The sequence below is a fragment of the Podarcis gaigeae genome, assembly GCF_964106915.1.
Source record: "Podarcis gaigeae genome assembly, chromosome: 15".
Lineage (NCBI taxonomy): Eukaryota > Metazoa > Chordata > Lepidosauria > Squamata > Lacertidae > Podarcis > Podarcis gaigeae.
In genome coordinates, this window is record NC_139692.1 from 30,389,429 (window position 1) to 30,404,404 (window position 14,976).

The window sequence follows — 14,976 nt, forward strand, 5'->3', positions numbered from 1 at the left end:
AGCTGGCTGTGTCCCCAAATACCCCAGTAATAAGATCATTAAGTTTGCAGATGATATAACGGTGGTTGGTTTAATCACGGCTGGAGAGGCGGCATATAGAAAGGAAGTTGAGCAGTTGAGGGAGTGGTGCAGGAAAAACAACTTACTCCTTAAAGAAAACAAAAGAGATTATTGTGGACTTTAGAAAATGTAAATTGAATATTCAGCCACTTATTATTGAGGGGAAGGGCGTGGAACAGGTCTCGGTGTTTCGATTTCTGGGAATGGAGTCGAGAGATGACCTAACCTGGGGAGAAAACAGCAAAGGCCTGATGAAGAGAGAACAGCAGAGGTTATATTTTCTGAGAATCCTCCTGAAAAACAATCTCTCAAAGGACCTGTTGATGGCATTTTACCATTGTACTGTGGAGAGTGTATTGACTTATGGTCTGTGTGTGGTTTGGGAGCTTCAAGGCCAGGGAAAAAACAATGGTGTCCAGGGTCGTAAAGACTGTGAAGAGAATAATTGGGTGCACTCTTCCCACCTAGATCAAATCTATGCTTCCAGATGCCATAAGAAAGCTGCAGATAGCACAGGACAGTGCGCACCCTGGAAATGATTTCTTTCAGCTTCTGCCTTCTGGAAGAAAGTACAGTTATAAAGACTAGTCAGTGGCGTGGCGTGGGGGGTGCAGGGGGGGCCAGCCGCACCGGGCGCAACATCTGGGGGGGCCCACTCGCACTCTCTGCCCCTACCTGGCTCACTCTCTCTCTTTCACTGCAATGCTGGTTGTGCCAATCTGCAGTGCTGGCTGTGGATGTCCTCAGAGGCACACTTTTCTGACGTTCCGCGGAGCCCAGGTTTTTTGGAGCCGCAGTCCCCCTCGCAGCTCGCGTGACCGCGCCGCCCCCAATTCCTGAAGTGCCGGCCTGGCTGCCTCTCGCCCGCCTCCTCGCTCGCTCGCTCGCTCCCGCCTATTGCAGGAGCGACTTCCTCTTCCTCTCCGACACGGCCCCCCGCCCGGAGCCGGCTCGCCTGGCGCGCCTGTTGGGGAGCGGCTCGGCCCCAAGGAAGGGGGTCCCGCGAAGCGCCGCTGCACCCCCGAGAGACAGGCCGGGGCCCGGCGAGACCCAGCCAGACAAAGCCCGCCTCGCGAGGTAAGGAGCCGAGCCGCGCTGTGGGAGGAGACTGCTGCTCCGGGAGCGAGTGGGGGCGCAGCAAGAGGCGAAGTGCAATTTGGGGGGGGAGGTTGCTCTGGTCCCGGGGACGTTTTGCCTTCGGGAAAATAAAGGGGTCACATCCTGAAGTGTGCTGGCTTCTGAGGCATTTGTTTTGAGGGGAGGGGCTGTGCTCCTCCGAGTGCCGCTCCTGCCTTCACCTGGAATCTCGTACCTGCCTTTCGAGTCCCTGGCGCTGGGGGCCAAGCAGGGGGGGTTATTGCGCTTTGCCAGCGTCCCAATTGCGCCTCAGCTGCTTTCCCTTCAGACAGCCAAAAATTCACAAGCCCTGCCACCGTCCAGTGTATAGGATGGAGCAGGAGGGCCAACTTGGCCCTGGCACCAACATTTGTGGGAATCCGACCCCTTCCTGGGGAATTTTGTGGGTGCTGGCACCCCAGGGAGTTGGCACCCAGGTTATGGAACACGGAGCGCTTCCAGACAGAAGTTCGGAGCTGCTCCTTCGTGCAGGCAAGTTTTTTGCAGCTTCCACAGCTTGTCATCAAAACGCCTGCAATGCTTAACATTTAATCTGGAAACATTACTGTGGAAAACCTGAAAAGTAACGAATACTGTAAGCTGTTCCACATCTGCCCACTGCTCATTAGCACATTTTTTTCTTGGTGGGCAGTTTGTCACTTGTAGAGAGTTTCAGTGAGTGTCCTCCAAAGCCACACTATTGCTTCCATTCCTAGCCATTTTGCTTATGGAGCAGCACGGTTGATAATGAAGGTGCCCATTTCCACCAATAGCTAAAGACACGCTTGAGCTTAAGCAATCTAATCAAGAGGAGCTGTTTCCTCAAGATCTCCCTGTAGAGCCAGTGTGGTGTAGTGATTTGAGTGTGGACTAGATGCTCGGAGACCAGGGTTCAAATCTCCACTTACTATGGAGCTCATTGGGTGAAAATAATAGACGCTTTGGAAGCGTTGAGAGATGGGCCGGAAGAAACCTCTGAAACCAGGGGTGATGCAGGAAGTCTTTTAGTTTGCATAATGACATATGTTTTTCTCTTTCTTGCATTTTTGGAACCTAGTACTAACCAAAGTAAATGATACTCAGATCTACCTGCAGCAAGAAGGACTTGCGTTTGATCAATGCGTGCAAAAGTTAAAAGCACTGGCTTTATTTTGTCATGAAAAACGTTGATAGTCTAGTGTCAAAGGCAACTGAGAAAGCTCTGCAGGTATGCAAAACCTATTGCATACCTACAGAGAGAAGAGTTAGAAGACGCAAGAAGATGGATGGTGAGAACAGTTGCGATGCTGGCTTGACCTTAATACAGGAAACAAGCAGAGAACAACTGGAAGAATTGATCAGCTTCAGGCAGGAATTAAAAAATGTACTACGCAGATTTAATACACTTCACCAGCGATTTGCTTTTTTGCAAATCCAAACATTGTTGGATACTAGAAAAGATGGTTTTATTAAGAAACAAATCCAGCACACGTGTGCTCAGTACACAGAATTGAATGCTGCATCTATGCTCACCGAAATAACTCGATTTCGGCACCACATTATCTTGTATAAGGAGGTCAATCCTGATGAGCAGGTTGCAAACTGGTCAGCTTTAGATTTGCTTCGCTGGGTGTATAAGTGGAAGCTGCAAGAAAGTTTAACTAACTTTGTTGTCACATTAAGAATCTTTCTTACTATCACTGTTTCTACAGCGAGTTGTGAAAGAAGTTTCTCAAAACTTAAACTAATTAAAACATATCAGAGATCTACAATGAGCCAAGAAAGACTGAGTAATCTAGCAATACTGTCCATTGAGAGAGACTTTAATGTAGATTTCAATTCCATTGTTGAAAAATTTGTGCTAATTAAAAGCAGGCAAATTAAAATTAATCTGTATATACAGATTGATATCTTGCACTTCTATTAAAGAATTACAATTAGAGGTACAGGATTCAGGAAGTTGGCTCCATCTAGGCCAGTCTTGGATCATCTCCAGGGTATGGTTCCATTTTGATGTTTAGTTTTTGTTCTTGATATTTTTTGTCATTTACGATGGTTGTGAGACGACATATAATAGCCTGGCCCAAGCTAGGTTACTACATTTGTAGATTTGTATTCATAGACCTGCTGAAAATGTGGAGAATGTCTAATGCATGTTCACACTCAATAAAGTGTTTGAAAATAAACTTGTATTTAGATGCATTTTACTTTAATTACATCAGTATTTTCATAACAAACAATACATGTGCTTAGGGGGGTTAGGGTTTCTTTAACTAATCTAGTGGAAGAGACTCGAGTGCTACAATCCACGGGTTGGGGGGCGCAAATTACTTGCCTTGCCCCGGGTGCTGACAACCCACGCTACGCCACTGAGACTAGTCACCTGAGAAACAAGTTTCTACCCAAATGCGATTTTGGTTTTAAATGCATTGTAAGGAGGAGTCTGTATGGGAGTATATTGTATTTTAAAATGGGGATCAGAGTTTTTAGGGGGCTAACCAGGTTGGGATAGCTGGGATAGGAGGCTTGTTGGGTTTTGAATGTTTTACGTAGTTTTTCAATTTCATTGTTCTGTATGGGACTATGACAATGAAGATATCTTACCGTACCGTTCCTAGGAATCAAACAGACAGCCAAGCTCGCTTCCAGTGCCATTTATTGGACGCCAGCTAGGTCCGCTCCTCTTGTTTGGGGAGAAGGGTGGCGCGGCATGGCATTGGCACCAGCGCAGTCTCTTCCTCATCTTCATATTCCTCCTCGCTTGCTATTTCGTCAGCGTGCTGAAAGGTGCTTTCCAGGGCCTGGGTGATGCAGGCGATGGGGCAAGTCAAGCGGAAAGCCAGACCCCAAACGATCCGAGCTACAAAGCTCTCGAGGTACCGGCAGCAGGCATTCAGCAGGGAAAAAACCCGAGTGATCAGACCCTTCGGAGCCTGGCGAGGAAAAGGCGAGGGCTCGTTAGGGACTAGCAACATGCCACACACACCCAGCAGGGCAAACAGCAGTGCTGGGAGAAACGGCTCATGAATTGACTCAGTCATTCATTTATATACACCACCAGAGCCAATGTGGTGTAGTGGTTAAGAGTGTCAGGTTAGGACCTGGGAGACCAGCGTTTGAATCCCCTCTTGGCCCTAAAGCTCACTGGGTGACCTTGGGGGCCAGTCACTGCCTCTCTTAAACTAACCTACCACACATGATTGTTTTGGGGAATAAATGAGGAGTGGGAGGAGAACCATGTATGCCACCTTGAGCTCCCTTGGGAGAAAAGTGGGATATAATTGCAATAAACGTATAATAAATATTGCGGCAAATCGCATACAATAAATCACCATTTTAAACCATCCAAAATCGTTAAAATGGCAAGCTAATCAAAATAACTTTAAACAGCAGAGCTCATAAAAGGGTACTTCTGTCTACAAACGCAATTACCAAATTAAAATCCTTACTCCTTCCTGCAGTTAAGTTTGCTATGCCGGACAAAAAGAAGAAGTTGCTCTAGGATGGCAGATCAGACGGGAAGCAGTCTCTGGCCTCTGCCTGGTGATCTAGGGCCAATGTGGGGCCAGCTCTCTGCTTCCCAGGAAGTGGGGAGGTGTGGGGGACAACCAACGCGGGATCAACTATCAGCCAGAGAAAGAGTGGCATAGCAGGAGCTTGCTCCCTGGCTGCTACCACCACCAGAAAGAACATCTAAGAACAGGGGGGGGGCATCTACGGGAGGCCAAGAGCCGCCCCCCCAAATTGTAAAGGACAGGGCCAGGCACTCTCAATATTCCATGGTGGGCCTTCCCTCAGCGGTGACAAGTCCTGCAGAGGCTATCTATAGCCACGGCCAGCCTTCTTGCCGCCATGGCAGGCCTACTCCCCCCTCCCCAATTCCTTCTTCCTTTTGTGCTGGGCCTTTCAGAATTTAAGGTCCCATCTGCACTATCCATTTAATAATAATAATAATAATAATAATAATAATAATAATAATTTTACCTCGCCCATCTGGCTGGGTTTCCCCAGCCACTCTGGGCGGCTCCCAACAGATATTAAAAATACAATAAAGCATCAAACATTAAAAACTTCCATAAACACGGCTGTCTTCAGATGTCTTCTAAAAGTCAGTTTGTTGTTTATTTCCTTGACATCTGATGGGAGGGCGTTCCACAGGGCGGGCACCACTGCCGAGAAGGCCCTCTGCCTGGTTCCCTGTAACTTCGCTTCTCGCAGGGAGGGAACCACCAGAAGGCCCTCGGAGCTGGACCTCGGTGTCCGGGCTGAACAACGGGGGTGGAGACACTCCTTCAGCATCTTAACACTTTAAACAATCACAGCTTCCCTCCCCGTAAAGAATTCTGGGAAACAGTCTGTCAAGGATACTGAATCCCAGGACACATCATTTTGTCGAGGATTCTGAGAATCGTTAGGTGACCCTATTCCCCTCACAGAGCTACGGTTCCCAAAGGGAAAACGGCAACCGTCAAACCGCTCTTGAGAAACTGTCGCTCCGCAAGGGGAATCCCAGTCTCCTAGCAACCTTCAGCACCATTAAGAAACTGCACTTCCCAGGGTTCTTTTGTGAGAAGCCGTTACCTGTTTAAAGTCGCACGATGCCGCTGTAAGTGGAGAGGGCAGATGGGGTCCTAAGTCTAAAGGCAGAGAGCATCTTTCCTCCATTACAGAGGGTTGGACGAGATTGACCCTTTCTAATTCTACCCCACCTAGGCCTAAAGTCACCTTAGGCCTCACCTCCTTCACCTCTATGTTTCCATTACTGGCTATTGCTGCAAGCCACTCTCTGCGAGGCTCTGGAGAAGCTGCTTTTGATAAAGGCTTCCAAGTACATAGAAGGGTCAGGATTCAGCCCCAGCTCCCCTGCCCTCCTCCTCCTCCTCCTCAGGATCCAACCTCCTTTGGGGCTCCCTCACCAAGCCCCGTAGCACCGATCTCCACCCGCGCTCCTTGGCTCCGTCCCGAGCCCTCCAGGCCAGCAGCAGAAGCATCATGGAAGCCAAGAGGATGTTTTGGGCCCAGCAGAAAAAGAAGTCGGTGGCCAGTTCGAAGGAGGCGTGGATCCACCGCAGGAGGTCCCACTGGATTTGCTTGAAGCAGAAATACCAGTCCAGGAGCCCCACCCGCAAGGAGAGAAAGTGCAGGTACAGGGTGCTCAGCCCGCCCTGGAGCATCCTGGGCATCCCCTTGCCCACAGGCGCTGGGGACTGGGGCCCCGGCTCAGGGACTCGACCACACGGGTTCGTGTCTGCGTGGCTTTGGAGAATGTCTGGTTCCATCGAGGTGAGCCCAGCACTTGGAAGAAGTCTGTGAAATAAAAAGACGTTGACCCATAGTGTAACGCGACCTCGAACTCGGGCCCAGTTTGCGTGATTCCAGTCTAGCTGGCAACCGTGAGTGTACTGGCCTGATCCAGCAGGCTCTTCTTATGTTCTTCTGTAATGTCTTAAAAGGAGGAGCCTCCTTGAAACGTACTAGTTATTAGTACCAGTAGTAATAATAATATTAATATTGTTATTATTTGTACCCTGCCCATCTGACTGGGTTGCCCCAGCCACTCTGGGCTGCTTCCAACATATAGAAAACCATAATACAGTGGTACCTTTGTTCTCAAACACCTTGGTACTCAAATGCCAAGAACCTGAAAGTGTTCCAGTTTTTGAACGTTTTGGAAGCCAAACAACCGATGTGGCTGTTGGCTATTTTTCCGGAGTGCCTGCACCAATCAGAAGATGTGCCTTGGTTTTCGAACATTTGGAAGTCAAACAGACTTCTAGAACAGATTAAGTCTGGCACTTTTGTTTTTGCTATTTATTTAGCGTTTTTCTTTTTGAGGCTTTTTCGGTTAATTTGTTTTTGTGACTGTGGAACCCAGTTCAGCTACTGATTGATTGTGTGACTGCAGAAATGGATAAAAGCGCCCCCTCCAAACAATGACTATCATCAGTGCACGTAAGAAAAAAAATTAATTTTAACTTTTATCATCTACAATACTGTCTTATTTATTTTAGAGTACAGTGGTACCTCAGGTTAAGTACTTAATTCGTTCCGAAGGTCCGTACTTAACCTGAAACTGTTCTTAACTTGAAGCACCACTTTAGCTAATGGGGCCTCTCACTGCCACCACGCCGCCAGAGCACGATTTCTGTACTCATCCTGAAGCAAAGTTCTTAACCTGAAGCACTATTTCTGGGTTAGCGGAGTCTGTAACCTGAAGCGTATGTAACCTGAAGCGTGTATAACCTGAGGTACCACTGTACAGTACATTGTTTATTGCTTTCATTTTATGGATCAATGGTCTCGTTAGTAAAATTCATGTTAAATTGCTGTTTTATTAGGGGTTGTCTTTAAAAGTCTGGAACAGATTAATCCGTTTTGCATTACTTTCTATGAGAAAGCACACCTTTGTTTCGGAATGCTTTGGTTTTGGAACGGACTTCTGGAACGGATTAAGTTTGAGAACCAAGGTACCACTGTAAAACACTACACATTAAAAGGCTTCCCTGTAGAAAATATGGGAATAGCTCAGTTGCTTGAGCAATCACAGGGTTGTGGGTGCAAGCCCCATGTTGGGCAAAAGATTCCTGCATTGCAGGGGGTTCTACAATTCTGATACAGATCTGCCTTCAGATGTCTTCCAACGGTTACACACAGTTACTCATCTCCTTGACATCCTGATGGGAGGGCGTTCCAAAAGGTGGGTGCCACTCCCAAGAAGGCCCTGTTATTATCCATTGTGGGGTAATGATCGGAGTGTCGGATCAGGCTTCAAATCCCCACTTGGCCGTGAAGCTTACTGAAGGTGGCCTTGGGGGGCCAGGCATGCCTCTCAGCCTAGCCTACCTCGCAGGGTTGTTGGTGATGAAACGAAGAGGCAGAGAACCACATCTACCACCTTGAGCTCCTTGGAGGAAAAGGTGAGATAGGAAGGGGAAATGTCCTGACATTTTCTCCTATAGTCTCCTAGCAGTGAGAAAGGGACATTAGCCATGACACACAAACCCACAAAATGAAAAATGCTGTGGGCTGGAAAAATAGTCCTAAGGCTTCCTTGCCGGTTTCCCAACTAAGGGCAGGGTGGGTCAGCCCTGCATCTTGCTGGGTGCCTACTTTTGCCCACTGCCCAACATGGTGAACACATGGGAAAAGGGCACAGCTCAATCCCTAGTGACATCTGCCTTAAATCCTAGAGAGTAGCTGCCAGCCAGAGTAGACAACACTGAGCTAGATGGACCAGTGGTCTGGCTCAATGTAAGGCAGCTTCTTAAACCCTACACTGGCTCTCTTCACAGAGAAAAGGACTCCCTCACCTGGTTTAGCTGGCCAGTCAAAGCCATTTCCGGGGTATGGCTGCTGGCACATGCTAAAAACTTCTAGGAGCCACAGGTAAGAGCTGAGTGCAGGGCACCACCTCCCCTAACACCCCGTACACCTGTTAAACAAATTGCTGCAATCAAAGAGCTGTATATAAAGACGTAAAGTCATGTATCCTTATGCCTTCAAGCACATACCTTTTGCTCTCTGTAGTCAATCCTCCTGTCTAGGCAATGGCTAAAGCGATGTATCAACGCAACAAAGTCCTTGGGACTTCAGAGGCTGAAGTGGTCCCAGAAATGTTGTGCGACTTCCTGGAGGAAGCAGCTGTGAGCTTCCAACATCCCTCCCAGCTTTATGATGTCACTTCATGACATCACTGTGCAGGTCCCGCCAGTGTGATGGCGTTGCTGATCAGCCACTAGGGCTCCTCTCCCACCATTGTGCTTTGTGTGTACTGAGGAGGCTGTGACACTCTCAAGAGTCATAAAATCATAGAATTATAGAATTGGAAGGGTTATCTGGTCCAACCCCTTACAATGCAGGAATCTCAGCTAAAGCATCCAATAACAGATGGCTATCCAACCTGTTTAAAAACCTACTAGGAAGGAGAGTCCACAACCTCCTAATGGAAACTGTTCTACTGTCAAACAGCTCTTACTGTCACAGAAATTTCTTCCTAATGTTTAGTCGGAATCACCTTTCTTGTAACTTGAATCCAATGGTTCAAGTCCTACCCTCCAGAGCAGGAGAAAACAAGCTTGTTGCCTCTTCTATGTGATAACCCTTGAAATATTTAAAGATGGGTATCATAGATAGCATTTCAACATATTCAAGTCAGTCAGTCAAATCTGCTAGAGGGGTGTAACAACCAAGGTACCTGTGGTTGCATGGTGGAGTCATTAGATTATTTTTGTCCACTGTACCCAGTGAAATAAATTCAATTTGTGGTATAAAAATAGATGTGACACCAGAACTAGCATTGCTGGGGATTAAAGTCACCCAGACCCAGAGATCATTGAACAATGATCCGCTCTCCTTCCTCTTTGAGAATTAAAGTTACTAGCTGCCAGAAACAATCAAGTTTAAATGCTGAATCCTGGCATAATAGGCAGGGGTTCTCAAAGGAAGCGTCATGCCACCCTGGTGTGACAGGAGATGATGGCAATCAAGGACAATCAAAGAAACGTTTGAAGATTTCAATATTGGCAATCAAGGACAAATAAATGTTTGAAGATTTCAGTAAAGCAGCGTATAAAGATTGGGGTGAGGGTTTTTTTTTTGCAGAATATGGATAGATCTCTTTTCAAAATGAGATTAAGAGCATCCAGTGACACTGCAGACAGCTTTTCCTCCAGGCTGCGGCCAGTGAGACCACTTCCCAAACCGCCCACCCCTTTCCGCCCCTCGGAGGCTTGTTGGACTACAGCTCCCAGCAGCCCTGGCCCCACAGACAGGTCAGAGATGATGGGCAACATCTGCTTCCTGGTGGGGAGAGGAAGCAAGTTTGGGAAAGGCTGCTCTGTGGTATTAACCCTTGCGTTTCCAGTTTGCAAGGCTAACTTGAGGGCTTCCTCCTCCGGCAGCAGCACTGGCTCTCCTCGCCCAGCACCCACCTCGGCAGCTCCCGGAAGACACCAAAGACAGAGGCAGAGCTGCAGGGGGCAGTTCCTGCCATCCTTGACTGGCCCTGGGCAGGCTGACAGCTGCAGCCCCAGCTGATCTGCAAAAAGAGGCGAAGTAGGCGGCTGCTGGCAGGGCCGGCCAGGCCCATCCAACAGCCCCTCTGGCCCAAGGCCACGCAGCAGACCATGTCTCCATGCCCCTCCGCACCCGCAGGGGCCACTCCCAGGGCCCGACCGCGGAGCAGCGGCCCCCGCCAGCTCCTGCCTTCCATGCTGATGTTTGGTGTGATTGTGGCATCGAGCAGCCTGCTCCTGATGATCGAGAAGGGCATCCTGGCAGAGGTGAAGCCCCTGCCTATGCACCCTGCCCACGGAGAGCTGCCAGCAAGGCGTGGTGGCAGCGCTGGGGTGGCGAAGGAGGAGGAGGACGTGGCTGCGCAGGTGATACACGACATCCGCAACCGGACCATCCGGGCCGCCTGCGGGCAAGCGGGCACCCCTCGGAGCGTGTGGGAGCTCTCGGCAGCACAGCGGCGCGTGGTGCTCAAGCACCTCCTGGTGAGCGACAAGCACCGCTTCCTGTACTGCTACGTGCCCAAGGTGGCTTGCTCCAACTGGAAGCGCATTCTGAAGGTGCTGGGCGGCACCCTGGAGAATGTGAACACCCAGCTGAAGATGGACCACAGGAGGGACCTGGTTTTCCTTGGCGACATGAAGCCGGACGAGATCCGCTACCGCCTCAAGCACTACTTCAAGTTCATCTTTGTCCGGGACCCGATGGAGAGGCTGCTGTCCGCTTACAGGAATAAATTCGGGGAGATCAAAGAATACCAGTTAAGGTACGGTGTGGAAATAGTGAAACGGTACAGGAAGAACCCTGGGCAAAGCGCCGGCGACGACGTCACCTTCTCCGAATTCATCCAGTACCTCTTAGATGAAGACGTGGAGAGGATGAATGAGCACTGGATGCCCATCTACAACCTGTGCCAGCCCTGCGCGGTCAGGTACGATTTCATTGGCTCCTACGAAAGACTAAACGAGGACGCCAATTACGTGCTAGGAAGAGTTCGGGCGCCTTCTTTTGTGCAGTTCCCGGAACGGCAATCGTGGTATAAGCCAGTGACGCCAGAAACTTTGCATTATTACCTGTGTAAGACTCCAAGGGGGCTTATCAAAGAGTTATTACCAAAGTACATTCTGGATTACTCTCTATTTGCTTACCCGCTTCCAAATGTTAGCAGTCAGTTTTGCAGACAATGAACATTTTCCACTATGAAGAAGTAGGTGTCCTATGCAATTTCCCAATTTTATCCCCTTTTTAATATCAAATGCCTTGCTGCTTTGCTCTACAGGTTGCCTTTACATTAAAAAAAAGCATTACCTTTTATACAAAGTGTTTATGGGCTGCTGACTTAAGCACAGTTTTTTATGTGGTTTTTGTGTATTTTAGGACCAAAGCATTTTTTGTATCAACTGCAGGGCAGCAGTCACATTTTAAGAACTGGAATAGCAGGAGACATGCATAGAATCAGGCCGTGTCAAGTATTATTTCCATTATTTTGTGTAATATATATGTAGCATCCTCATCTTAAAAACATTTCTGCCCGCGTATATGAAGCAATGAAGACAATTAACGTGTGGCTTGTGTTATCTCAAGCACTTGGCTGCTTCCCCAAGTTGTACGAAACAGCATTGAAGAGCATGCCTATGCATGTTTACTCAGAAGTCAGTCACACAGTGCAAGTTGGGAGATTGTATGACCTTTAAGGATTGTAGCTTTCAAAGTGTCAAGTACAGGGGAAATGCAAAATATGCAAAACCCTATCTGCATTGCTGGGGGTTGGACTACGTGGCCCTTGGGGTCCCCTTCCAACGCTACAGTTCTCTGTTTCTCTGATAACAGTAAGTGCATGTGTGCAAAGTACACTCAAATAATTTGGCTCTCCATGCAGTTCAGGTAATAGCATTTATATTTTCCTTGGTGCAGTAGTTTGGTCGGTTGCTATTATATTTTCTTCATTTTCTTTATGCTTTATTTGCTTAGGAAAATATTTTTAATAGCTTGTCTCAAAAGTTAGCTCTGGCATAACTTTTAACAATGTAGTTAGAAAGCCTAATTTCTCCAGGGAATTTGTTGTTCTTATTATCGACATGCATTCACACAAATTTCTATTTAAGTATTATGGCTATTAAATGTGAAAACAATTGAACTGGATGGCTCATGGATGTTTATTCTGTACCTGCCTTTTAAATAGTTTGTATGTATTTTTTTTAAAAAAAATGATGCCGAGGACAATCGTCGTTGTGATCCAGAATTGCCATTCAAACTGAGTGCTGGACACAATAATTTTATATTTCGGCAATGGTTCATGTTCTTATGTAGCTGCATTGTTTTATACTTTCTGGATATCCCATAATCATGTTACATGGTAGTTGTGTTCTATGTTATAAATCAGCACTGCTAAGAGTTCGTTTCTTTCTATTTTCTCATGTTTTTTCTTCTCAATAAAAAATTGGCGCGGCGTGAGCTAATTTTTATTCTGAAAGTGTGGCCCAGAGAAAGACGTTTTGAGAGCCACTCGGCTAGAATACGGTCAGTTGTGTTAGCAGTTTTGAATTGGCATGTCGGTTTCTTGGCTAAGAGGGAATACCTGTCTCTTTTCAATTTATAACAAATTGGCAACCATTTATTGGATTATGTAAAAATACCAGGCACAAAGAAGTCCCCCATCAACACATACAAAAATGTGGCAAGACCTTTTGGAATACTTGAAATATTTATTACAGGACATTGTACATGTTGATTTCACTGATTGGAATGAACATTGTTGTTATGAACTCTTGTTCAGTTTTTTGTATCTGAAAATAAACCATTTTTAAGAAACACAGATTTACAACTTTTAAACGTTGGACACAGAACGCAACTTAATTGACCCCTGGGTTATCTCAGCTTTTCCTTCTAGCGTGTCATCCAACATGATATAATACATGGCATAGTTAAGAAAACATGCAAATGATTAAACTGTACTTTTTGTGTGTGCTCTTTATGATAATAGAGATCTGATCTCCCAAGAGCAATTAAAGTGATAAGACTGGGCAAACAGCCCCTCTCATGGCTACTCTGGCGAAAATGTAATGAACAAATCCTTTTTAGAGAATGTGACTCAGTAGGCAGATGGGGGGGGGGAGAGTTGGGAAATAATAATAGGAGGAGGTAGCAGCAGCAGAGACGCAACAGTGGTGTCTTTAGAAAGGGCTCCAGACCCCACCCCTCCCAGAACCCAGCAAACCTTGAAAGTAGGAGAGCAAAGAGCTCAAAGATAGAGGGCAGGTAGCAGCACCTGTAGACGTGATGAATGAGGAAGTGGGAGAGACGGGGGGTGGAGATTCGCTTGGGACAACGCCATTGGGTTGGGGGGCTATTGGATTGTTGTTTTTATTTTTATTATGTATTTTGTGGTTTTATATCTTGATTTTATTCTGTGAGCCACCCTGAGACGCTCGGGTATAGGGCGGCATATAAATTAATTACATTGCATTACATTACATAACCTTTTTCAAAAGTTTATTATAAACAAAAACAGAAAATAAAAATATCAAATTCATGTAAATTTGTTTTGAATTTAGCCATCTAAATAGTACTAAGCTGATGTGGGGGAAAGATATTGACTACATTATGGATGGAGACACTTGGACTAGACTCTCTGGCATCACCCTCCATATAAATACATCTTGGCGAAGAACAGGGGGTTAACGTTAAAAATAATCCATTGGTGGTATCTGACCCCAAGCAGACTGACATATGTAGCTCCTCCTTCCTCACTCAGATGCTGAGAAGTTACCTGCAGAAAAAAATCTGCTGAAAAATGTATATATCTGATTTGGGAGAGAAATTAAGAAATGGACACAGAGATATGACCCAGAAAACTTGCAGAGGGTAATAGCAGGTGCCTCAAAGTTCTGAAGAAACGTCATGACTTGCGAGGGAAACAACTGGCCCAGGGTTAAGAAGGGGCTGATGCCATCAATACACAAGGTGGTAGTTTAGGCTGTCTGCTCGCACTCACACCACCCAATTGTAATACTTTTCAACCCTAGTTAGCCCTCAATGTGCTATTTCAAATTTAGCCTAAGAATGGCAGTACTTACAACCTACCTCACACATTGTGATAAACTACTCTGAAGATGTCAGGCCTAGCAGAAAATCAAACCACACCATTTAGATCTGATAAAGAGCAATCAAACTTGGGCTATCCCTGCAAAAGGGGTTTCTGGGAATTTGGAAGGGTGCCAGGCTAACTGGCTGTGAGGTGACAGATGGTTGTTTAGCTAGGTATGCTGGGAAGAATAAAGTGTGAGAGTTAACACAGAGGCAAGACTGAGTAAATGTGGGCCTTAGAAGTGCTGGCGAAGTAGGGCAAATCTGCTGTCTCCCTTGTACCATTAACTACTCGAGAATCGGGTTGAAGCAAGAATCCACAAAGTTTATTTACTGCAGTAAAGTGTTTCCGTGGGATTGTTCCACAAAGGTTGAACCCCTCCCAAACGCCATGGGTGGGGTTACTTAAAGGTTTGTTACACAAGGCATTACAATTTCCTTCAATCATATGCATTCTCATTACCTCATTCAAAGAAGCATACAATATGTTGTTAGCCAGAACTCATTTAGTTACATTTCATTTTAGTGCTCCTGCGCTTCTAACTTAATATTTGCATTCATATCGGTTGTTTTGCTGACATAGCTTTAATTCCGATATAGCAGGGACGTCCAACTCCCAAGAAATTGCAATCTACTCCCAGTATAACATAACTAGCAGTGATCTAGAACTATATTACAAGGCTGCCTGCCTAACCTGGATTAGGGATTGGTGCATATTACCAA

The 14,976-nt window shown here is 46.6% G+C and overlaps 2 protein-coding genes across 2 annotated transcripts; one reads left to right on the plus strand and one right to left on the minus strand.

Moving 5' to 3' along the window:
- Window positions 1-3,794: 3,794 nt before the first annotated feature.
- On the minus strand, window positions 3,795-8,795 carry LOC310832694 (transmembrane protein 270-like). The gene is made up of 3 exons (XM_083714874.1): window positions 8,667-8,795; window positions 6,072-6,462; window positions 3,795-4,088 (listed from the first exon to the last, which is right to left on the minus strand). Exons 2-3 carry the CDS (start codon window positions 6,432-6,434, stop codon window positions 3,825-3,827), a joined length of 627 nt encoding a protein of 208 aa, XP_083571000.1. The 5' UTR covers window positions 6,435-6,462; window positions 8,667-8,795; the 3' UTR covers window positions 3,795-3,824.
- Window positions 8,796-8,881: 86 nt separating this feature from the next.
- CHST14 (carbohydrate sulfotransferase 14) lies at window positions 8,882-12,979 on the plus strand. Its single transcript, XM_083714768.1, has one exon. It carries the CDS (start codon window positions 10,281-10,283, stop codon window positions 11,352-11,354), a length of 1,074 nt encoding a protein of 357 aa, XP_083570894.1. The 5' UTR covers window positions 8,882-10,280; the 3' UTR covers window positions 11,355-12,979.
- The last annotated feature ends 1,997 nt before the right edge of the window (window positions 12,980-14,976 follow it).